Source organism: Prinia subflava, chromosome 2, assembly GCF_021018805.1.
Source record: "Prinia subflava isolate CZ2003 ecotype Zambia chromosome 2, Cam_Psub_1.2, whole genome shotgun sequence".
NCBI classification, from domain to species: Eukaryota; Metazoa; Chordata; class Aves; order Passeriformes; family Cisticolidae; genus Prinia; species Prinia subflava.
In genome coordinates this window covers 93421242-93446302 of record NC_086248.1, presented here as the reverse complement: position 1 = coordinate 93446302, position 25061 = coordinate 93421242, and the positions used below count along the sequence as shown (strand labels likewise).

The following is a 25061-nucleotide window of genomic DNA, read 5'->3' as shown; positions in this document are numbered from 1 at the left end:
GAGAAATACTGAGGATCTTATGTAATTTTAACAAGTAGCTGCTGAAACTACATCTGGAGGTACAGCTGGGGATTTTGTGCAGGAATTGAAGAGGAGAAGGAGAGACACCAATAATAATGCAATCTTACAAACCGTGTTTCAAACTGAGTGCTGTAGAGTTAGTACTAAGATGGCCCTCCCAGTGTGGGTGTGAAATATGCAGAGCAGCCCTTTCCACAGAGGATTCACAAGATAAGTGGCATTTCTTACAACTGGAAGCAGCTCATGGAAAGTAAAATGGCTGCTCAAGTGTGTGAGCCTGGATAAAGCCAAAGATGTGCATCTTTCTTTGTGTGAAAGGTGGAAAGACTGTGTTGGGGTGAAATTTGCATGGTAGCCATCACTAAAAAGAATGAAAAATGGGATGACAAATGAAACCCATGAAAAGAAGAGCTGGTATTGGGCCAGACAGATCACGGAGAGAGACACTAGACAATCCCAAGGGGCACAGACTGGGACCAAGAATGCCCGAGGAACATGTTTTTGTCCCCCTTTTGTGCAGGCTGGTACAGAATTTCTGACTGGTGTCTCAAGCTCAGGTTGCTGTAAAAAGGACAAGACAGAGGGCATTTTTAAAAATGTCGAGAACTGTTGCTAAAGGTGACCTCTTCTGAGCAAAGTGGCCCAACAGGACTTGGGTTTGTGTTTATACAAATGCTTTTAAGCCACTTGGAAATACAGAGAGACCAGGTAAACGTTTAAATTTCTTTGGAGGCAATAGTAAATGAAGAAAATCTCAGCCTGGAGTGCATGCCAGTCATTGCAAAATATCCAAAAGCTAGGAAGCAGAGAAGAGTTCTAAAGCAGAGTTTTATTTGACACCTTAGCTAATGATCTGGAAGAAGGAACAGTAGGTTAACTAAATTCATAGATTGGGTTATACTACCAGTGACAAAGTGGACAGAAAAAAAAACTATAATAGGACCTACAGAGATTCAAAATTCCTGAGAATTACAAAATTCAGATACACTGGTGATCTAAAATAAATGCTGAAGGAGAAAGTGCATTGGAGAAGCAGAAAACAGTGTCACAATTCAAAGCATATAAAGTTATAAAACCTAAAAATATAATGAGGAAACAGGAACCTCCTCTGTCCCACCTCATGTTTATTGTGGGTTACCTATTTTTTATGTGTTGTAAATTGTAACTTCAGATCCTAACCTAATACTCCCAAGAGTCATGGAATAATGGCCATTCAAAAGTGAACAAAACAGACGAGCATCCTTCTGAAGTCAAAGAAAGTTTACAACATCAGAAAACATATTTTTGTATGTCTATATTTTATTAACATTATAATACATTAGGAAGCCTATTATACATTTTTACAAGTTGTTTTCTAAGGTAATAGTTAAAGCACCTAGGTAAACAAGAGATCCTTCAGATCCTTCAGAAAGAGGAACTTTCTTTCTTTCTTGCTAAGCTAACCTGATTTAGGACATGGTAAAAGTCAGTAGTGGAATAGGTTCATTTCAAAAGAAAACAAAGGAGGAACTCTGCTTTAACTTCTCAGCTCTACTGCCAACTCCATTTCATGTCTAGCTGGAAGAAGCTGATATAAGTTGCCCTGATTGTAGGTTCCAAGTTTACCATTTTTATGGTTATTCTACTGCCTGTGCTGTATAATTTTCTGGGTATTCAGTGTGCCACTCCCTTGACATGGGAGTAAATGTACAAATAATTATTTGATTGTTCAAGCATATAAATTTTCTTGACAGCACCTAGAAAGAAGTCCACAGTTAAAAGACCTTTTCAAGATTAATTTCCATATAAATTTTATTTTGAAAAAAAGTAATCCTTATATAAATAGTGTTCTTTTGAGATCATGTTGTCTGAAGAACTGTGGTCATAGCTAAATGATGGTGTGCTATAAGAAGAAAATTCCACTTACTTTTATGTGAAAGAAAATCCAAGAGCTCATATTGGGAAATACTGTTTTTCAATTGGAAGGGCTTCATCATAAATGAAAAAAAAATTAATAAACAAGAATTGAGAAGAAAAAAAAGGGTCAGGTGATGGTAGACTAAATCCACATATTGCAATCTACTCCACACTGGGAGACTCAAACAACCTGCAAGGCATATGAAGATGGTTCATATTAATGGACTATTTTATTAAGGTGCAGTATGCTTGAAGGCCACAGAATAGCAGCATTCTGTCAGATACACAGTAGTTTATTGAAGTCTGATAATGCTGGAGGGCACAGAATTTTAGCCAAGTTACATTTTATTTGACTGTAGTCATATTAGGATGCATGCACTAGGATGCATGTTTTTATACACTTTGTTTTGCCAGACAACACATTATGTTCTCTTGTTCTCTTTAACAGATATTGCCTTACTGATTTTTTCTCTCTCTCTCTGTTTTTTTTTGGTTTTTTTTTACTACTTCTAGGTATGTTGTAATGGGATTCTGCACAACAATAAACCTGGCTTCCAATGCTGTGAGGACAAGTACATTCCATTTATTCTTAATTCACCAGGGGTTTGCTGTGGTGGGCAGATACATGCTGTGCAACCAAAGCATCAGTGCTGTGGTGGTTATTACACCAGAGTTTTAGTAGGTAAGAGACAAGTCCTTCCCACTGCTTGAATGAAACAGAACAGCAAAGCTGATGTGTTTGTTAAACCAAGGAGAATGAAAACAATAAATGTGAGATTTATCAAGATATCTAGATGTCTTCGAGACTGGTGTTCAGTGCAAAGAAAATTGCGCTCTGCCTTCTAAACACGGTACACTCTGTTTATACAAGAAAGACTTAATTGATGAAACCTGATGATTGGGTCATTTCCCAGAGAACTAATTTCTGCCAAACTATGCTTAATTGCAGTAAGTGCTGCATAATGGGGAGGGCAGTTCTGCTTAATAGGAACACCGTCAGGCAATTTAGTGGTGAAGTTTAGTTCTCTGCTCTCTGCTTGACTTGACCCCACATGATTTTCCATAGCCATTTATACTGTGGAACAATTTTTAGCATTTGGTGTTGATATTCTGGATTATATCACTTCTACTTGTTTCTACATTGTCTACTCTTTATTTTTACTAATGTTACAGATCAAAGTATACGTCCCACGTGCATTAATGATGGTAATTTATCCTTTTCTTATTCTCAGAGGGGTTTGGGAAGTTTGCCAAAACTGTGCTTCCGTGTTACTGTCCGGAGTTTGGTTTTCCAGTTTGTTGGTGGGTCATTGTTGACAGGGAAAGGCAGGAAAAGGGGAGGAGAGATCCCTTTCATGGGGACAGTGTTCAGAGCATATAACTCTTTGTAGGCAATTGTCAGGTCAGGAGCTAAAATGCTTCCATTACTCACGAGCTGGCACACGTTCCGTAGGCTCAGAAACACTTGACATTTTGCCAACACGTTCAGCACATCCCAAGTTCTGATCTTTTGAAAAGTAATTCATATATCACAATATTTGAATGCCTTCCATGATGTCATCAGAAAAATGCTATCACATGGAAGAACCAAAGAAGTGTATTTTGCTGACCTCATTAATCTCAGCGTGCTGAAATAGAGAGATTATACTGTGACCTCTGTCCCCATCCAGTGGTCTGTGTTAACTAGCTTAATGTTGTTTACATCAAGAAAGAAAAGCACAGTGGAACAAAATGTCTTATGTCTGAAAGCAGTTCTTTTTCAGTCAGCAGTCCACAAGCACGAAACAGTGAATATTTGAACATGATTTTAAACAATTTTTTTCCTAAGTATTCTTGCTGCATTATTTTTCTATGCTCTAAAGGGCAGCAACATGAACAGTGTTGGTCACTTTTTTCTTTTTTATTTTTATAAATATGCTAATAACCTCAAGCTAAATGTTAATGTGGGTCATTCTTTGATAAGGATAACAATTAACTCATAAGACTGCGTGGTAGTTTTCAGAGGGAGAACATTTTCAAGCCTAGCTTGGAATGGATCCCATTTTGAGAGGTTAATGAGAAGGTTACTGATCCTTTGTGTCTTATGTCTAATAGTTCTTTAAAAAATAGTTTTATTTCCAATAGATGTAAGCTACATTTTGTGTTTTAATACTTTCTCTGTGTAGCAACTAAATTAGCTTCCAAGGAATGCAGGAAAATATGATGAAGTACCTCAATGGATTATATCTATTATACTCTAAAAATTTGTTCTCAGCTTTTTTTTAATTGTTATTTTTTATTGTTGACTTTATTTGATAAAGTTATTTATACAGGGAATTCTGTAAGCATACATATTTCCTTTCCCAGATGTTGTTTGGCCAGCTCAATAGCTCAGGATGTGCTGAAGCATACTGGGCTGGAGGCATGAAGATTACAAATTAGAAAGGCAGAATCTCAGTTTCTGAAAGTGTAGTGCACAAAGAAGTGCAAATATTCATCCCAGACCAAGATGGGAGGCAGAACAAATAATGCTACTACCACCCAGGCACCTCTTTGGCAAGGAATGCGGGGAGAAAGGAAAACACTCTTCTCCCTCATCTGTCCCAATCTCAGCACATTGGTTTCTGGCAAAAGATGCATTGAGTTTGGAGCTCTCTGTCTCTAATTCCTGACCTTTCATAAGAAAAGATGAGATATTGCTTTAAGTGAGAAGGATGAGTTTTAAAAATCCAAACACATTTCTTTGGTTAACAATCAGGAATCAAAATACTTTAATCAACTCTACTACCCATCTTCAATAGCAAAACAAGACCACTTCTCCTTCTAAATGACATTTGAGCCACAGAAAACATTGCAACACAGAAAAATATAAAAATATTAGAATGTTGTCTGCTCAAGTGCAGACACTAGTGAATGAAAATTATTACCATTTATCAACATTTTTGTATCCTTTATAGCAGTATGTACTTTTTTCATAGCCCATAGCTTATTCCAGTCCACCCCACCCCACCATTACTGTGTCGGTCTCACTGGCAGTCTTATCCTAAGGTCTTTTCCTGCAGAAGCTGATGATTTTGCTTAAGTAACAGCCAAGTTCACCAATTGTGATGGTGGTATTTAATTTTTAAAGTGAGTTTAATCCTTAAATTCTCTGTGAGATGAAGTCCTGAGAGACACTCAAACATGAAAAATGTTTTAAGCACTGGGAATCAATTCATCAAGACAAGTTTGGAATGATTTTGAAGGAGACAAGAAATTTTTTTTGCCAAGAATAAGTAGCCTGATGGTTCTGTTAAACACAGCGAGAATGTGCTCTCTTTACTTTGTAGCTGCAGTTGCAAAGGGTTTTTAACTGTATAATTGTCATATGCACAGACATTATTTTCTTTGCTCTTTTTAGTTTTTTCTCTGTCATGCTTATCTTTTGATATCTCACAGTCTTAACCTGAATTAAGGAATGCACATTTTTTTAATCATTATTACAAATGAATATACTACTTTTATAGCATTCTAAAGCACTGAGTGATTCTGTGCTTTTCCATGGAAAGTTCTGTACATGAAGCTGTGTGAATCCAAACTTGTTGCTATCTGATGAAAGCCTCTCAGGAATTTCAAGAGCTATAAATGGATGAAATCTTTAATAGTGCTCTTATACTGACAGGAGAAGTATGCTGCCCCAATGAAGAGGAAAACAGAGTTTCAGTTGGAATTGGTGATTCCTGCTGCCAGGGAATGCCTTACTCCACATCGGGCAATCAAATCTGCTGTGGAGGATCCCTGCATGACAGCTTCAACCAGCAGTGCTGTGGTGGCAGGGTCATCAGCATGGACTCGGTCTGCTGTGGTGATGAAAAGGAGGGGACAGCATACAGACCTCTCACAGGTAAGTGATAAGTCCTCAACAAATGAAGGTCCTAATCTTTCTAAATCTCTTATGACACCAGCCGTTTGAAAAAGTGACACACTCAGGTTTAAAATGTGTGTGCCAATTTGTTAAAATGGTGTTGCACTCTAGTCACCTATTTTGCTATACTACAAAATGCTGAGCTTTCAGTAACCTTCTTCGCCTTTTGCAAAAGCTGTGGGGGCTGAAGAAGCCAGACGATTCAAAAGGAGTGAACGACCTTTCCTTATGCAAGTCAGGAAACAGGGCTGGTCCCCTCAGTGAGGTTGGATTGACCACCTTGTGCTGCCCTGCATCCCAGTGCAGGGATTTTCCACTTGCCCTGGAAAGGTGGGGTTAGTCACCTGGAGACTGAAGATTGCAATGGTGTCTGCTTGGTGGTCTGTGTCACTCCCTTGTGTTCATCTCTCACATGGGGCGAAACCTGCTGTAGTTTAAAATTAACAAAAATTAATCCCCAGCACTACTCACTGGCTCATCTGGTGTATCCCATTAATTTCTTGGAAATGATAGGAAATTACTCCATCATTCAGAGGTAAAATCTGAAGCCTACTTCCTTATAAAACACTCTGTGACTGTCTGAGGACAGACACTGGAGGTATTATTACAACACCGATTCAGATATTTTCATGTGTCTTTTCTTTCCACAGTTATTAGACAAATTATATCCCATCAGCCTTAGGCATACTCAGCCTGACAAAAAGACTTCAGGATCTATTGTGGTGTGAAAAGGGAGCCTGGTTTCAAAACACAGAAATAATGAAGGTTTGGTACCCAGCTATGCTTGGTGTACAAAGCTGAATGATGGTGTGTGCCAGTTCAAGCCTCTAGTTGTACAACTAAGAATCTTAATATATAAATAAAATTCTGGATCTGAAGGCTGAACTCCTCCTTTCCACAAAAAATAAGCTCTGTCTTCAGCTGATTTTTTGTATTCCCTGGATCCTTCAGTGGCTCTGGTATTTGGAGCACCCTGGTTGGGTGCTGGCTGTCAGGGTGAGCTAATCAGGTGAGTATTGCCGTGGTTTCTGTGGTTTCCACGCTGTCCTTCCCTTCCACTGGTGACTCATGGTGTCATGAGCTGTGAGCAGCGCTGCTTGCATGATTTCAGCTCCCTCTCACTGTGATCCCTAATTGTGCTTGATCTACAGCATCCATGCTCTCAATGCCAGCTTTGAGCAAGGCCCTCCTGCACAGCCGCGCATTGTGCGGCTGCCACAAGACGGGGCTGCCTCATAAAACATCTCTTTATGTACTTTATTACTTAAACTCTTTTATTTGCCTGCAGGAGCCCTTTAACAAAATCACATTGAATTGACTTTCTCACACCAAATCAAATCTCTCTGGTCCCAGTTCAGTTGTCTTTGTCAATATGTATTTTATAAATGGAGTGAATTAACAGATGCTGTTGGAACAGAACTGCTGGGGTAGCGTTTATGTTTTTACTGCTCTCTCTGGGCAGATGAGTTGTGTAGGAGTGTAATACAGGTATCTTGGGATGAAAGTTATGTTCTTCATTTCAGTATATATGTATTCTTAACAGGTTTTTTTTTTTCCTTAAATATATATATTTTAAAAACCTTTATATCTCTCTTTTAAAAATGTGTTTAGCCTATAGCGCTCAATCATTGACACTATTTTTCTCAAGAATGGGTCAGGATGACATTTTTTTGGCTATTGAAAAAGAAAACAGTGGCTTTTTTCATCGCTCACGGGTTTTCTGTGAGGACTTTATGCTGTGAGCCAGCACACAGCTGAACACAAATACAGGTTTGAAAGATGAATTAGCACCACAGTTGAAAAGAGATCATATTCTTCTGCATTAAGCGTAGAATAGATTGTGGTTTCTTATCATATCATATAGATCATGCTCAATTGGTTTTTGCTTAATTTCTTGGAGTAATTCAGCCTTGCTAAATACATCACGAAAATGCACAAGCCAGGCACAAAAGTCTACCTGCTTCCTATCCTAATTATTATAATTATTCTAATGGAAAAAATGCACTTAAATAAAAAACATAATTTACTTATCATTGGCAAATGGATACATAGAATTTTGCAAGAATATGCTGATTGGAAGGATGATCTCATTGTCTGGAAGGAGGAGAGGTAACAGGGGTGGTTTTATGCAAAAGCTGAAATGCTTTTGAAGCACTGTTTTGCACTTGGCAATGAATGCCATAGCTAAAAATCTAGAGACAATTTAAAGCTTTTGATTGAGAGCTTTAAGTCCTTCCAAAAAAAAAGCTTACAAGAAAAACATGATCACTAAAAGTGCAAGCCTTGTACACAGTCTCATTTTGTTGCATGACCAGTTCAAAATCAGTGTCTTTTTGCCAAATCTAGATCCAGGTTTGCACTGAATGTTGGTTTAAGAGCTTGAATCATAGAACATTTTCATTTGTCATTGCATACTTTTTTAGAGAGCCTGCCCTGCAAAAAGATATTTTCATCCATCCCACATTACTTTTTCCCCCTGTATTTATTAATTTCTCTTTTCTTAGGTTTCCTTTTTCACCCCCCGTTGGCCTTGTCTAGTGGGGTGACCATAGAGACATCTACTGGCAAAGGCTGGCAGTGGTGTACACGCACATCCTGAGCCCCACTGCTGCAGTGTGATTGTCCAAAGTTCTCTGTTTCTGGCTGTAAAGGATAATGTCAGCTAAAACCACTTTTGGATTTTTCTTTCTCATTCTTTTTTTTTTTTTTTTTTTTTTTTTTTTTTTTTTTTTTTTTTTTCCCTTTGCATTTAATGCCACTGTATGACATCCCAAACTTACAAAAGATGATTCTTTGTACTGTTGTGGTTCCTGATCTGTAATAGCTGCAATACCCACATGTAAGCCAAGGATTTTTGGAGTAGTTTGCAATGTACACTGGCTCTGCATTTTGTTGATCCTCTATTCTGGCTCCAAAGGCTAAGCCTTTTAATACTCATTTTTTCCTTTTTGAAAGCATTGGTTTTGCAGATTTACTAAATTAGTAATTCATCACTCAGCTAGGTTTATAATTTTTTTCAGTTGCTGGGGATGAACATGAAATAATTGTTGACAGAAATCAGTGTTAGCAGGAAGTGTTTTTTCCAGCTCATGGATTTTCTTTTTGCTATAATGCATTACGTGCCTGTGAAACATAAATATATAAAATATGACACCCACATTCCAACTGAGTTACAAACAAATAGTTTACATTTTTATATTTTGCTGAATTCAGCAAGGGTTTATAGGAATTTCTGGATCCTGAAGCAATTGAATAAAGCAATTTTTAGAAGGCAAATCAATCCATCAATATTACACGGTCCTATTTTGTTTTTCTTGGAGCATATTTAAAATTGTACATTTGAGGTGTCAAGGTTCAGGAGTCAAGTGCTACATGTGATAAATTAAGGAAAGGTCAGAGGCTATGCAATGCAGTTTCAGAAGATTGTCTACCTCTGCCTTTGCAGCTCATTCATGCTGAAGTGATGCACTCTGGGAATTACTACCAAACTCTGCTCTGCAACATCTGCTCTCCCTAAGTGAGTTAGTGCACGTCAGACATCTTTATGTCAGAATATTGCAGTGATGGATGCAGTCTTCAGAAAATGCTGCATAAAAATCTGGTGTGCCGTTCTGGCCATTAAGTGAAATTACTATTTAAATTAATGGCGCTGTCACAGTTTATCTGTGCAAAGAATGAACGCTGATTAGGGTATTAAGTAATTAGCAATTTATCACACTGGAACAAGGTTGATAATAATTAAAGAAGTAATGGTTTACCAAAGAAACTAGAAAGGGAGTCACTTCTTGTTATGTGAGTGAAATCTTGGCTGAAAAATTTAATTCAGTTAAACAATGATGAGGTTCGCAGTGAAAGAATACAGCTTTGTTTGTTTCAATAGAGAAACAGTTCATTATCAAAATTTTAGTTTGCCTGTCAGAAGTCCCTTGGGGCTGTCTGAGTTGCTTATTAGTATTGAATTGAGTCATTTTCTGCATTAATTCTCTCTTTAAAATTGGTAAAATCCTAGGACAATTTGGAAAAAGGGTGGGAACAAGAGGAAATATTTTACCTCTTGAAGAGCTGGTGATCACAGTTTGGTTGCTCTGAATAGAACCAGACCTGAAAAAAAGGTAAAATACGTGAGTAACATCATCATTTTTAGTCATTCCAGTGATTGGAATGAAATGTTCTGAATGCTTTAGCAGGATCATACCTTGAAAGATTAATTTTCATTATGTATGACTTCTAAGAGAGATGTGTGCAATAAATAGCAGTGGAAAAGGTGGTCATTCTTGCACGTGTTTTAAATGCCAACATATGACAGCAGTTACGTCAAACACAAACTACTTTGTAGGTGTAACAGTGTATCACAGCCCTGGTTTTTGTGTGATAGCTTTCTAGTTCAATTAGTGATAACATTTATTTCATTTCCAGTTGTAGAGAAGTTTGTAGTGTTTTGTTCTGAGTTAAAACTTTCCCCTTTCTTTAGATGGCGTTGGGTATTTCTTGTGAATATGTGGAAAATTGCAGTGGTTATGATGAGCTCTCATTTTAAAAGTGAAATTATTAAAACCAGAAAAAAGACAGTGGAATTAATTTTGGCAGTTCATCAATTCCACTGTAGAAGTGCAAATTATATTTAGATATCAACTTCTTGTCAATTAATTCTCTGTATTAGATGACCGAAGCCCCATTGTGGGTATTTTGCAAGTGGTCCATTCCATTCTAGGTACCTAGTAGGAACCTCTACTTTAAAATATAAAATATGTGATAAATTCTGGAATGCTGACATTGGAAGCATTTGTTGTTGGAAGATTACACATGTGAGGGGGGTATGAAGGAGGCCCAAGTAGAAAGTACATAGAAAGCTTTTTCACTTTTTACATTCTACAGGAAATTTTCATCAACAATCCATCTCCAGCCTGCCGTGGCTGGTACACTGCTGGGGTATTCTGTAGCAAAATTCTTAACGAAGTTTAGGAGTGGTGAACATTGATTGTAGGGGACCCTGCTTATTTCTCTAATTCTTGATTGTCTTCAGGAGGTCTGGAAGTCAGGATGTTTACTTCAGTCACTTCACGTTTGAATTTAGTCCCACTTTAGCTAAATCTGCGTAATTCCAGCTGCTGGTGGGTTTCTGCCAAGATATATTGCATTGTGAGTTTTCTCCTTTCTTACCTATTTATTTGTGTACCTGAATTTCATATTCAGATTTTGTTTGTTTGTTCATTTCAGGGATGTTCTGTTGTGGGCAAGAGTACGTGAATAAGTCAGATACCATATGCTGCTCAGGTTCCAGTGGTGAGTCCCTAGCACATGTTAGAAAGAATGACCAAGTGCCAGTAAAATGCTGTGAGACTGAACTTATTCCAAAGAGCGAAGAATGCTGTAATGGAGTTGGATATAATCCTTTGAAATATGTTTGCTCTGACAAGATTTCAGCTGGAATGATGATGAAGGTAATTGATAGAAAATCTCTCGGTGGCTCTGATTTGATGATGGAAAGGGAAATACACTGTTCATAACTATTTTTCTAAAATAGGAATATAAAAACTCCTGTGTGCATTATTCATTTTCACATTACATCCATATTAATACCGAATGAGTTCGCCATGATTGATGTTATTGCAATGAATTCTAAAGGAATTAATAATGATTAGCTGCCTCTGTGAAGTGTTGCCCAGCACTTCAGATTAGTACAGTGGCTAAAAGCTGGCACACTAACAAGACTGACATGTATAGCCAGTTTCCATTCTGTGACCACTGTTTCTGATGATGTTAATTAAGTGGAAATTAAAATTGGACTGGCCAGTTCTGAAGTATAAAAATGCTGTAACATTTCAATTTGGACAGGCGGTAGGACATGATTCCTCAACCCCCTAAAAAAAAACCCCAAAAACCCCCCAAAATAAAAATAAAGCAATTGACATTTTCTTGATGGACTGAATCCTGATGCTACAGAAAACCAGTGGCCATTTTGGCATAAATTTCAGCGATACTAGGATAGGTCCTTTCATGCCTAATGAATTGCATAGTTTATTCTCGTTCTCTGTTAATGTCAGAGTAAACTAAACACCATAAAGGCTAATTTGGTCTTTTCCAAGAGTGCCCTGTGACTGTAGGCATCAGCATGAGAAAATTTTGCCTTCCAATTCCAAGTTGATTTTAATAGAAATCTTCAAGAATTGGCATCTTGGTGTTATACATAAGCTGTAAAAATGTTAAAAATGTAAAAGATTGCTATTGTGTATATATATGTGTTATTGTATAATATATATATTCTTTTTATAAAATTATATTTATATTCATGATAAGAGCGAGAGAAAGTGAGGGAGAAAAAAGAACATTGGATATTGTGAATTCTACAATATGGAATTCAGAGAGATCTTGTGGAATTTGCCAAACGTAAAAGTAAAGTAAAACAGACCCCATCCTGCCACAGGCAGGTGTGCAGGTGTTCCTGTATCCTTGTTGTTCACCTGCTAAGTTAATACAGAAATATTTCTTACATCTTTGCCTTTTCATGTCAAGGTTTTATTGTATTTCATTTTCAGACTGAATAATTTTCTCCTAGAGAAAATCCAGGAGTTGTGATGAGTCAGCTGCTGTTCCTCCATGCATTGTATTAGTAGCTCATGCAAGGCAGAAAATGGTTAAGGAATTCTGGTAGATAACACACCAGATCCCTGCCTTAGGTATAAAGTATAAACAAAGGAAGTGCTTTGTATTTCACTTACCCACAGTAGAAAAGAGATAGCAGTGCTGGCTCTCTGATAGGTATAGATTTACTAACAGCAAAAGGGCTGATAGTCTGACACATTCTGCAGCTACTTTACATGGGAATCCAATCCATCTCTATCCTCCATCCTATATGGATATCTGTCACAACGTAATTTTTGTGGAAGTGCCAGATTTGGGAAATTAAATTAGCTGAAGTTCCTAATCAGCTAAGAAGCAAATTTCAATAGGTGAATTAAGGAATTATTAGGTATAATCTATTTGGTTTTCCTTCTGAAGTTTATGACCTAAAGGGTAAAAATATTTGTTGCAAATATGGCAGTACATTTCTTTCTGCAGCAACCTATATTTTATGAGAGTTACTGCTCTCTAGCTTATGGTTTGGCAAAAATATTATTTCATGAATTTTAATGGAAAGTTGTGAATGTTCAGTGTATATATATGGGAATTGTTCTTTATGGGTTAAATCTTATATATTTATGTTTGCAGAGGTCCTCATATTGCAGCAAAGCTTCTGTTTAGGAGTGATGTGGCAGAAGACATGATTTATATAGCCCATGGATAGAGTTCTCAGCCTTAAAAGCTGCCAAGGACTTGCACATAGCCCTCTTGTGTACTTGGCAAGCTCTGTGAGGGGCTGGGAATTTGCTACTAATTTGCCACAGGATATTGGTGCAGGAACAGAATGTTCAAATTCTTGGATAAAATCCTGTTCTCATTGATTCTAGACTCTCCTGTTTTCAACAAATCCAGCCATTTGTGCTTCCAGTAATTAAAATTTGTGATACTTTCATTCAAGGGCCCTAAAAAAAAATCTGTTTCTTTTATAAAGGATTATAAAAGCATTATGATCAAAGACAGTAGACAGGCCAAAGGCTGAAAGGATGTCCCATATGCTAGAAATATCAATGTACTCAAGGTGGTGGTGTGGTTTTTGTGTTGTATAAAGATAGAGAAATACTAATGGAAGCTTTTATATAGAAAGGAAAATGTGGGAAATATATGTAAATTTCCCTGTGTATTCCTTAGGTAAAAGAAGAATGCAGGGCTAATGTCCTTTGCCCTTTATCCAAGGAGGAAACAGCCCATTGTGGAAAGTGTGACTTTGATCCTCAGGAGAATATCTGTGCGTGGATAAAAGGTTCACAGGGTACTACAGAAACAGAGGTAGAAGCAGGTGCAGGTGTGTGTCCAGCAGAAGAGGAGACTGTCTACACAGGAGGTCCAACACAGTATTCCTTTACAGGTAAGGAAAAGTGGCAGACCAGACTGGTGATTTGCTGGATAGTTGTTTGCTCTGGAGAAAAAGATGGCCTGAAAGCTATCAGCCACTCTAATTAAATGGGAGGCAGTGTGAAGAAGGACATGGATCTTCTACAGTGAGTCCAGAAGAGGCCTTGAAGAAGGTGCCCAGAGGCTGGAGCACCTCTCCTCTGCAGACAGGCTGAGACAGCTGGGGTTGTTCAGCCTGGAGAAGAGAAGGTTTCAGGGGGACCTTATAGCACCTTCCAGTACATTAGGGGGTCTTCAAGGCAGTTGGAAAAAACTTTTTACAAGGGCAGGTAGTGATAGGACAAGGGTGAATGACTTCAAACTAAAAGAGGGCGGATTTAGAAGATGTATTAGGAGGAAATGCTTTGCTGTGAGGGTGGTAAGGCACTGGAACAGGTTGCCCAGAGAAGTTGTGGTTGCCCCATCCCTGGAATTGCTCAGGGCCAGGTTGGATGGGATTTTGAGCAACCTGGTCTAGTGGAAGATGTCTCTGGCCATGGCAGAGGGGGTGGAACTAGATGGGCTTTAAAGTTTCTTCCAACCCAGGCCATTCTATGATTCTATAAATTGTACTGAAGCAGAATTCTTTTAAGAAGTAATCTGTGAGCTGGGAAAGAGACTTCAGGGAACCTTATGTGCAAACCTGCTTTCAAAAATGTTCATTAAAGCAATGGCCCTGTCTAAAGAATGATGGCCATTTCTCTCTGTAAACCCAGGGAGAAAAAAAGTTATTTTCTACTTTGATAAGACTGAGATGATCCATATGTAATTTTCTTTTTCTAGATGTGAACCTTAAACCTTTTGTCACGTATGAGTACAGGGTGGCTGCTTGGAATAGCTATGGAAGAGGTTTCAGTGAAATTAGCAGAGCTGTCACTAAGCAAGATGTGCCACAGGGTGTAAGTCCACCAAAATGGGCCAAAGTAGATAATCGTGAAGACATGATACTTCTCAACTGGGAGGAGCCACTGCAACCAAATGGTATTGATACCTTTATCTTTTAAGTGTTCTTTCTATCATTCCAGTGACAGTGTTCCAAAATCACAAAAGGCATCCTAATTAACTCCTGTCACTGAAGTATATATATTCCTAAACTCTGCAGGAAGGTTTTGTTCTAGGTTACCATAATTTTCATTGCAAGTAAGAGGAGAAGACAATGTTGTATGTCTTTACAAAGCACCAAAAAGCCTCTTTTGAGAACAGTTGTAATAATAATATGTCATCAGAAAATGACAATCATCTGAAAAAGTATTTGGGGATTTGGGGGTAGGGCAGGTGGTGCTTATGTTTATTTCAGGAAATCTTGCTGATTATTTTCAAACTTTGAGGAAATTTGTAAAAGCTCTCACTAAAATCTGAGATCTATTCAGATGCTGATGCAGATGCTGAGGAAAGTAGCTGGTATTTGACATTTATTGTTTAATCAGGATGATTATCTGCTACTGTGGTCATGCAGATATTTCATTGAATGTTTCCTGTATGCGGAGTAGGTTATTGTCCCACCACAAAGGATCCCTCAGCTAACGAAACCGAAAACTTTCTTTCTGCAATAGGTGTTATTATCCACTACATCATCCTCCGAAACGGCATTGAGCATTTCAGAGGAAGGGAAATGAGCTTCACAGACACCAGTGGGGTCCAGCCATACCAAGAGTATTCCTACCAGCTGCGAGCCTGCACTGTTGCTGGTTGCACGGACAGCAGCAAGGTTAGTGAAGTGGGATTCCTGGAAGCTGGGGCCAGTGTGGCAACACTGAAATGCTTTTGGAAAGGTGTAATTTGAAGACACACTGATTACTGAGTGAGTGAAAAATACATCAATAATCTGATTTGGATTCAGCTACTGACACATGAATGTGTGGAACCCCAGGCTGATACGAGCAAACGGTGGAAGAAAGTAGTATCTCAGTCTTGGCAAAGCTGAAATTGCACTGTAGGAACTGATGTTTGTTAAAGAATAAGCTGTACATGGCAGAATAGAGTAAGGAATATTAAAATGCGCCTTCTCTAAACTTGGAAATTAAATTTTTGCTTCTCACTAGGAGGTCTATAGCCTCTTCTTCCTTGCTGTTCCTTAGATCATCTGCTTTAGTTATAGTCTATCAATTTGTTCAACAAACTTCTTACTCTTCCACTCCAGTGGAAAAGCCTTCTTTCCCTATATTACACTTTGATGGCTTTCTACATCTGCACCTCCTTCAGGCTTTACTGTCTCTTTGTGGGCAACCTGCCTCAGCTTCAGTTTTAAACAAACAAGATCTCTTACCTCTCTTTCTCACAGTTTCATTTCCTTTTGTATCACTTTGAATCATGAATGCCTTTCACCGACATTACTATTTAACCAGCTCTGGTTTTTATTCTGCAAAGTACCAGCCTTATTCATCATTTGCAAAAACGATTTCTTAAGTGACCTCTTATTCACAATATTATTCTTGCCTCTTTGGAAATGAATTTCTAGGACTACAAGGGTAAGGTCTGTGGGGCACAGGTGGGGAGTAATGAGTGATTGCAGGTGTTTAAATGTTTTCTTATTCATGCAAATCCCAGCCAGAAGTCTAAAATAAAAAACACTGAAGCAGAGGGATGAAGCTAAGTGGATAGTCCTTTGCATGCACACAGAGCTGTGGTCTGGAAACTTTGTAGGCACAGTTGCTGCAGCCACTGACCTGATAATAAATCCTGCTTACTTCACTTGCCTGTAATTAAGAAGTTTACTTCAGTGTTGCAAACACTGAAGTCTGCAAGTGGGGACTGATTCCACCAAATTCACTAAGACAATATATTACAGAGGGCACATTTTATATTTACAGCATAATATAAATACTTTATGGGGGTAATAACAGAAAAAGAAAAGTGATTCTCAAAGAGAAAACGGTCTGACCCACTTATTAAACCAGTGTAATTTGGAAATGTCTCTTCTGTGGCTGATGGTGCAGATGTGTCAATAGAAAATTACCTTTTAACTTTTTTTTTTTTTTTTTTGTGGAAAGAACTTAACAAGTGCAAACTTATCCTATCTTTCAAAATCTTTGGATTCCTTACAGAAGTATGGAGTTGCAGATAACTACAATAGAGTTCAGATTGCATGGGATATATGGAGGCTTAGCCCCATGTTTACTGGTGCTTAAAATATATGAAATCAGGCAGTTAAAATGCAGAGACACTGACAAACCATATGGAAGAGAGTTATCAAGAGTTTTCAAGCAATACAGTTTTTGTTGTTTCACCCTGTGCCACACACTGCAGCTAAAACGTGGTGAACCTGTTGTGATAAATTGTGGACACAGACTTATGTAATGTATTCAAGGTCAGATTTCATTGTGAAAAAGGAGGAAAAAAGCAACTACTTCTCCAGCCCCTTGGTAATGATATGCCAGCCCAAACAACATTTTAAAACAAAAGTGACATTCTCATTGATCATGGTATCTAGTGTACTATTACATTAAATTGCTGTTTAATTCATATGTCTTCAGGTAGTTGCAGTCACTGTCCAAGGAGTCCCCGAGAGTGTTCAGCCGCCAGAAGTCAGTGCTCTGAACTCCACAGCATTGCATCTGAGCTGGGCTGCACCCAAGAAACCCAACGGGATCATCAGAGAGTACCACATCAGCCAGCTGGGGAGAGGACTTATCTACATTGATGCTGCAGGCAGAATGCAGCACACAGTGTCGGGTAAGGAGGCAGAGCTCTTTGACAGGCTAATGTCCTGTCCTTAAGATTTAAGACAGTATTAATATATTAAAAATGCCACTTGTCAGTAACGTTGAAATCCCCGGTACTGTGCACACTTTGGAATGCTTTATCATGACTTTACATATCTTAAATTTATTTTTTCCAATCTCTTTCATTTCTAGCTGCTGTTTGTTAAAATATTAATAGGTTTAATTTCAAAATTTTAAAATAAATCTATCCAGCTCAATTGAAGTTGCATACATAGTGTGCTCAAGGACTTAAATATTCTGTGTAGGCCAGCCATCCCTTCATACAGATTCAACTCTCTCTTTTAACATCACTGATGTACAGTCATGCAATTGTGAATGTGTAGCAGTACAGGATCGAGAAGGATCCAGTACTTTCTAGATCTCAGATAATAAAAAGGAAAGGAAGACAGAACTGTTTATAATATTATATATTGCTTATAGTCATTTTCTAGATGAAAGAAGCTTTATTCCAGAGATTTTGGGAGAAAGTTTGGCTCAGACCTCAAATGTATTGTTTTCACATATTCAATTTTTATTTATTTTTGAATGTTACACAAAATTCCCCTTAGAAATGCTTCTGTTGAACACAGAGCAGGAACATAAGCATTATGGGATATCTTTTTTTTCACTCTTTGACCTCAGGTTGCACATTAAATTTTTATACCTCATAAATGCATTAATTTTTCCCTAGTTTTCTTGCCCCACAAGTAGAAAATTGCAAACTTCATATATTGTACACACCATATGACAGCCAGCCAAAGAGCAGAATTTGACTTCCGGCACATAAATCCTCTAGAGCATAGCTGGCACTCTCAAATACCTCTCAAAGCCCAAGTCCTGAGTCAGGGTGGATCCCTTAGCTCTTTAAAAGATTTTGTCTCTGCTGTAGTCACTCATAGAAGAGCAAGATTGCTGTTCCTCTTTGACAATATCATGCCCAAGTGTGAAATTTGTCAATGGTGTGTTACTCCTATCTCCATATTCAGTGCTTCTGGACATGAGATATTAGCCAGAGTTGGTGGGTACATGTTTTAGAATTGCTGCGGTAAGTTTACACTGCAAAAAAGGAACATTCCAACAAGGAGTGATTTATTGAACCCATTGAAAAATATTTCTCATGCTCCTCCAAGGCAGTTATATCTCCATTTAAATGCCAACAATACTTACCAGTTGGAAGTGAGAGGAAATGAAATGAATTCTTGAGAAACAAGGATCTTTTTTTTTCTTTTGTGTGCCTGTTCTTTTAAGCCACTGTCCAGTGCAGCTATGTTAAGCCAGGAATGAAATAAGTGATCATTCCTCCTGACAGTCATAATCAAATCTTTTGCTGTTTTCTGCAGGAGCTTCCTTGGGTAATAATGTGGAATTCATGAGAGTGATTTAGCAATGTGGGTAATTATTGCTCTCTAAATTAAAAGAATACGATAAAAGAATCAGATTCACCTCATACATAATCTCAAATGTTTGAACTGTTTGTCTTATTCCCTGTGGATGGTTGTTTCGATTTTCCCATTATCCTTGCTTTTCCTTTTTCTTTTTTTTTTCCCCCCTCTCCCAAACTGCCTGCTTTTCCCTGAGCAACAGTTGAACATTAATGAAGCTGTAGCATTAGTATTTGTGGAGACTTTGGATCTCAGGTCTCGCAAACAGCAGACATGAAGGCAAGCACCTTGCCACGGCACCATTGTCTCACTGCTTATTTTTAATTACATCAAAGCTTTGGAAACATGATCCCACAAATGCTTTGTGGGAATAGCGGTGAATGTGCTCATCATGTGAAATCCATAAATTGCTTATAATCCTCTCAAGATGTTAAAAAAAGCATTAAGTAATTGAAGACAGGAAGTCCTCAGTTAATTATTTAGAGGTGTTATCAATGCTTTAAGCAAACTGAAGCATTTTCTGCTATCTCACTGAGTTGAATGCCACTGGGACCTAGGGGCAGCAGCCATCATCTTCTCATATTCTCTAATGCAAACAGCACATGGCAGCTTGTCAATAAAAGACCTTTTTATATCATTTATTACTGAACACTTCCAGTACCCTGTACAGAACAATTTGGATGACAGTTATGGCATTGTTTCACTTTGTGTTACTACTACTTTACAAATGGGCCTGCTAATGCTTTGCAGTGGGGCCAGGCAGAGGGTAAGACTGAGGAAAATAATTAGGGGAATTGTAAAATAAAGCCAAGAGTGCCCTCTTCAGCAGCAGCAGGTGGGTTTATAGAAAAGGTTCTTCTCAACTCCCCCCTTTTAATACACTAAAGCTAATATCTCAAGTAAGAGGCTTTATCAACAATTTGTAGGCTCAACCATTTTTAGGTCAAAACCAAGGAAGATAATTAATATTTATTTCAGTAAAAGAAACAGTAGTATAAATACTTTATGACTGAATAGTCTGAAATTCTTTCATCTGAACATATTCTCCATTTCAGGGTGTCGAAATCTGAAGAGATACCAAAGTGTTGTCACTGGTCAACTCTATCTCCATATGCAGCACTACATCATTAATAATATTTATCTGAAGGAAACTCTTAGGGACGAAGAGGTTGTGAGGCTGTGGTCAGCAATCTGACATCCTCCCCAGTAAAATTCCCACAGCAGGGCCCAGGAGCCCTGGCAGCTAATTACTGACCTTGCTGGAGCCATAACCACAAATGGAGACAAACAGTATCAGAAGGAATTGATTTAGCTAATAGAACAATGCATTCTTAAAAAAACCCCCACTGTTCCACAGCCTATTGGCACATGACAAATGCTGCAACAATGTAATAGACTGCCTAAGTTGACAAAAAAAAAAAAAAAAAAAAAAAAAAAAAAAAAAAAAAAAAAAAAAAAAAATCCCACAATAATAACCCAAAAAATGAGGGGACAAATACCTTCTAGTAAACAATCAAACAGAGACATCAGAAAAGCAAAAATGCTACTTATATTTCAAAATTACCTTTCTTGTTATTTTTATTATCAAACACATTCATAGATTTGCACAGAATTTTCCAAAGCATGCATAAGACAAGACGTCTAATGCAAAGCTTTAATAATCTGGATAAAAATCTGCTGTGACTGCTTCATCCATGGCTAGAATTTCAGGTATCAGAATTTTGCCAATAAATTTAATGAAACCATGTGCTCTTTTTTTAATGCTCATTTTTCTCTTTAAAGTGTAGTTGTAAATGAGTATTGCTTTATTATGCATGTTTCCTTTAAAAGTGAACATGACTCCCTTTAGGGGAATTCAAGTAATTTGTTGCCACAGTAATCTTTTCTATCCTGAAATGTTAAATACTTGGCTTTCCTCCATGCCTTTGCCTCTCTCTAGTCTGCAACTGTCATTTTCTCCCTCCTTACTTTTATACACTGTGTTCAGATGATTTTTCTTCTCTTCCAGTTCATGATTAGGTTACAGCAAGGGCTGTCCCTCTGAGTCATCTCTTTATTTTCTCTCCTTCACATCTTGTTCAATTTGTTAAGCAGCCTGAACGTCTTCCATTCAGTATTTTACCTTCCCATGTAATTGCTGCTTCTTCTTTCACTCTATTTGTTTGTAATATATTTTAATTAAAATATCTTGGTACAGGGAATAAGCAAGGATTTGTTTATAAACAAAGATCTTGCACAGGCTTTTTGTTGCCACAGAATCTCATTGTTCTTGAAATAATTCCATTTAGACACAGGAGCTACATCAAAACTACGCTGTTAAGACTACAAAGCCACATGCTTAAAAATTGACCTGTGTAATACCTGTGAATTGACCTGTGTAATCTTAATTCAGCCTCTTCCACACAAACAATCTACCTTACACAGCAGTACATTCATTTGTTCACAGGGCTACTGCCTCGTTCAGTCCACAATCTGTGCATCTTCCAGGGAGGAATAAAATGAATCTCCTGTATGGAGAATTGCTGCCTCAGCTTTGGCTGTGTTTAGTGGATTAATTCCTTCTGGGAGTCTCGGTGTAGATGGGCCTGATTCTGCTGCTGCCCAGAGGTACCTTCCCTTTCAAGGAGGCATTTCACAGTCACAGCCACGTCCTCTTCATCTTCATTACCCTGCCTGAGACCTGAATTTCCTGAGCTTCCAGCTGAAGGCACCAGTTGGGCTTGGAGATGTAAAGTTTTGTGTAACACCAGGTAGTCTGAAAGCCAGGGCCCAGGCATCCCAAATGGAGATTTTTGGTTCTCTCAGTCTCGAGTTGGTATCCTGATTCTGAGAGAGAAATAATAGGGTGGTTTATTTTTTTTTGTTTGTTTGTTTGTTGTTTGTTTTTGTTTTTGGAGTTTATGTCATTTTTTATGGAGTTGGTTGGGGGATTTCTTGTTTTGGTACTGTTTTAAGACATTTGGAATGCCCAGCAAGTTGGTGTTAGTAAAGCCTCTGTACACCCTAGGGTGGACACTACAAGAAAAACTCTCAAATTACAATTAATCAGGCCAGAGACCACACGTTGCAGACAGTTTTGGAAAGGGCTGTTCCACAAATCCTGTGAACAAAAGGGGATCAGTTTGTATTGTACAATGTTGTGGCACTGGGATTTCTGAATGGTTAGTTTTGCAATTTTAATATTTTCAGAAAGATTTTGTGTATAATCTGCTTCTGGTTGTTCTTTTTGTATCCTTTACATTCAGGAACAGGAACGTTTATTTAATGTATTATGAGGTGTTAACAAGGGGGTATTTATAAATACGAGGAAGGGGTTTTCAGTGTTTGTGCCTGGTGATATCTTAAAGGTAAATTTTGAGAAATATCTGAAGGAGTAGTTTAGCAAAGTCCTGTGTTGTGGGCTGGAAGGTGCTGTGTGAGAAAAGCAGTTCAAGCTGAGCTCTAAGGTGATCTCACAGTGGTCTGCATCTTTAGCAATTTGACTGCAAGAAGCCTTTATGGGGTGCGCAGAATTGGCTAGGCTAAAAGATCAGTATCTTAACCAAATTATGAGAGCAATTTTATGAGGAGCCCTAAAGGCAAATTCTTAAGCCACAGACTTAAGATGTCAATTCTGAAGTCATCAATACACGGCACAAGAATGTTTGAAAATTTCCAAGAAAAAGGCAAACCAATATATTCTCTTCTCATTCAAGGATGTCCAGCATAGAAGGTTTGAGCTGAAAAAAAATTTTTAAAATTACAAGTTACTAGAATTAATATCTTGTAAGGAGGGCTTGGTTGTCAGTTCACCTTCTAACTGCTTTGTAGCATTTATCATAAAGTCTTGTATCAAATAGGGGAAAATAGAGGAAAAATTAAAAAATGTAAATTGGGAAAGTGGAATGACTATCCTTGGACTTGTTTGCAATGTAGTAGAAGGTTTCAAGTGAGTATTTTATTATCTTCTTATTGCAAATGTATTTGTAATAAATTCTCAAAACATTACAGACTATTCAGCTTTTCTAGTCCAACACTCTAAGCAATTGCACTTTTAGGTGTTTTTCTGCATTGCAAGTGTCATCTAAGGTTTTTTATTTAAACCTGATTCAGATATATGAGGGATGTCCATAGATCCATTGCAGCATAGACAGACATTCAGTCTGAATTATTTTGTTAGGTCTTTTAAATCAGTAGAGGATATATGTCTAAATTAGTGAGAATTGACCATTTCGGTATCGTTCAGGTGTAATATAAGAATAGTTCACACTTTATATTTGCCAAAAATGCTAAAAGTTAACTTTGAATCCAGTAACTTTCTATGCAGAGATACAATTCTTGGAATGATTGATGTCAACAACTCAGCCTAACCTCTGTTTGCTCTTTCTAGGTCTGCAGCCATACACTAATTACAGCTTTGTGCTTATTGCATGCACATCTGCTGGGTGTGCTTCCAGCCAACCACACTCAGGTCAAACTTTACAAGCTGCTCCTCATGGTAAGGGAGAAAGTCATTCTTATAGAACTGCAAAGAGATGGTCATACGGGCTTGTATTTTCTGACGGATTAACAAGGTGCACAACTCCACTGTCATCCATCAAGCTATCATGTAGAAATTTGCACAAGAGAATCTATTTCTCTTGGAGTTTTTGTATCTTGCCACATTCTCTTTACTGCCTGGCACTGCATTTCTACTTTCCTTTGGTGAAAGTTTTCCCAAATTCATCTCTAACTTCACTAGCTTCACTAACGAAGTTAGAATTACAGGACGAATATTTTTTAAAGCACAAATAAATATGCAGAGACTACTGAGCATATAACGGCTGCAGCCTTTGGCCTCATTCTCCATTAATCTTTGCCTTGTCTAACTGGTTGCATTTGTCATAGGATAAATACAGAAAGTGTGTTAAATTCTGTCATTCTCCCTGGCAATGTCTTGTGTTTTCATTACATTGCTGAAAACAGCAGCACGAGTATAGGAAAAGAAAAAAAACACTTTTGAGTTTCTGTCATAAAACTAAAATAGTGTCATTTTGATTTTAATAGGGGTATGGCCAAAACCTCATCATATCATAGTCAGCTCAACAGAAGTGGAAATGTACTGGAGTGAACCAAAGGAACCCAATGGACTCATTACTCATTATCGATTATTCCGTGATGGAGAGCAGATTTTCCTGGGTGGCAGTGCAGACCTGAATTTCACAGATGTTAACCTGCAGCCTAACAGTAGGTAAGGCATGTTAAAGAGCTCTGGTAAAAGGTGAAAGGCCTTTGAAAACATAGGTACTTGTGTTAGTGAAATGTACCAAATGTAACTTACTGTTAGCAAAAGAAATCTCTCTTACAATATTACTTTATAACTGAATAATGTTGGGAGCACTTTTAGAAGTCTCTCAAATGTTAGAAAGACCTTAATCAGAGGACTTCTATTTTTTGTTTTGTTTTTGAGAATGTCATTCTATTCAAAGAAGCAAAGCTGATTTTTTGGTGTTTTGTTTTGGTTAGGTTTTATGTTTTTCTTTTTCTTGGATGGTTTGTTGGTTGCTCAGTGGTTGGTGCTTCTCTATCATGGAATAAACTCTGAAAAATTTCAGTTTTTATATAACAAACAGCACTGCACACGGTATATAATATTCCAGTGCATATTGTACATACAGGCTCAAAAGCGACTGCTGGTATTTTCATAGAAGTTAGTCTGAAATTAGTTTTGATGCTTTTTGAGTCAATACTTCTCTTTCTTATGTAAGTTAATTTGAATTATATTATTAATTTTTAGCATAGTATTTGATATTAGTATTTTAGTTTTGGTATCTAAGGTTCTATGATAATTATTATTCTAAGTTACTTTTCTCATATTAAGAAAGCTTAAATGTGAAAATCTTCACAAGTTTCTCATTACAAGTAATGCAGTAGTTGTAATACTCGTATTCACTTTAAATTGGTGAAAATGGAAATGTTCTGTTACTGATGTGCCTAAAGCTTCTAACTGCAGTGTCTACTGATCTTTTTGTGTTTGTGCAGATATGTTTACCAGCTGGAAGCCAGCACTTGGGGTGGCAGCAACACCAGTGATAAATATGTTATACAAACACCAGTAGGAACACCAGAGAAAATTCATGTCCCATATAATGTCACAGTAATTGATGCATATTCTATATTTCTAGCTTGGAACGTGCCAGGTAAAAATGTATTTCTATGTAGTACTTT

At 37.7% G+C, this 25061-nt stretch overlaps 1 protein-coding gene across 1 annotated transcript in view; it reads left to right on the top strand.

Moving 5' to 3' along the window:
- USH2A (usherin) overlaps positions 1 to 25061 on the top strand; it is a 372599-nt gene that overhangs the window by 277013 nt on the left and 70525 nt on the right. The window contains exons 49-58 of the mRNA XM_063391039.1: positions 2431 to 2599; positions 5558 to 5779; positions 11018 to 11241; positions 13550 to 13766; positions 14576 to 14773; positions 15346 to 15500; positions 17266 to 17464; positions 23245 to 23352; positions 23901 to 24084; positions 24876 to 25033. Of these exons, the coding sequence (XP_063247109.1) occupies positions 2431 to 2599; positions 5558 to 5779; positions 11018 to 11241; positions 13550 to 13766; positions 14576 to 14773; positions 15346 to 15500; positions 17266 to 17464; positions 23245 to 23352; positions 23901 to 24084; positions 24876 to 25033 (1834 nt within the window). The remainder of the gene's footprint in view (positions 1 to 2430; positions 2600 to 5557; positions 5780 to 11017; positions 11242 to 13549; positions 13767 to 14575; positions 14774 to 15345; positions 15501 to 17265; positions 17465 to 23244; positions 23353 to 23900; positions 24085 to 24875; positions 25034 to 25061) is intronic.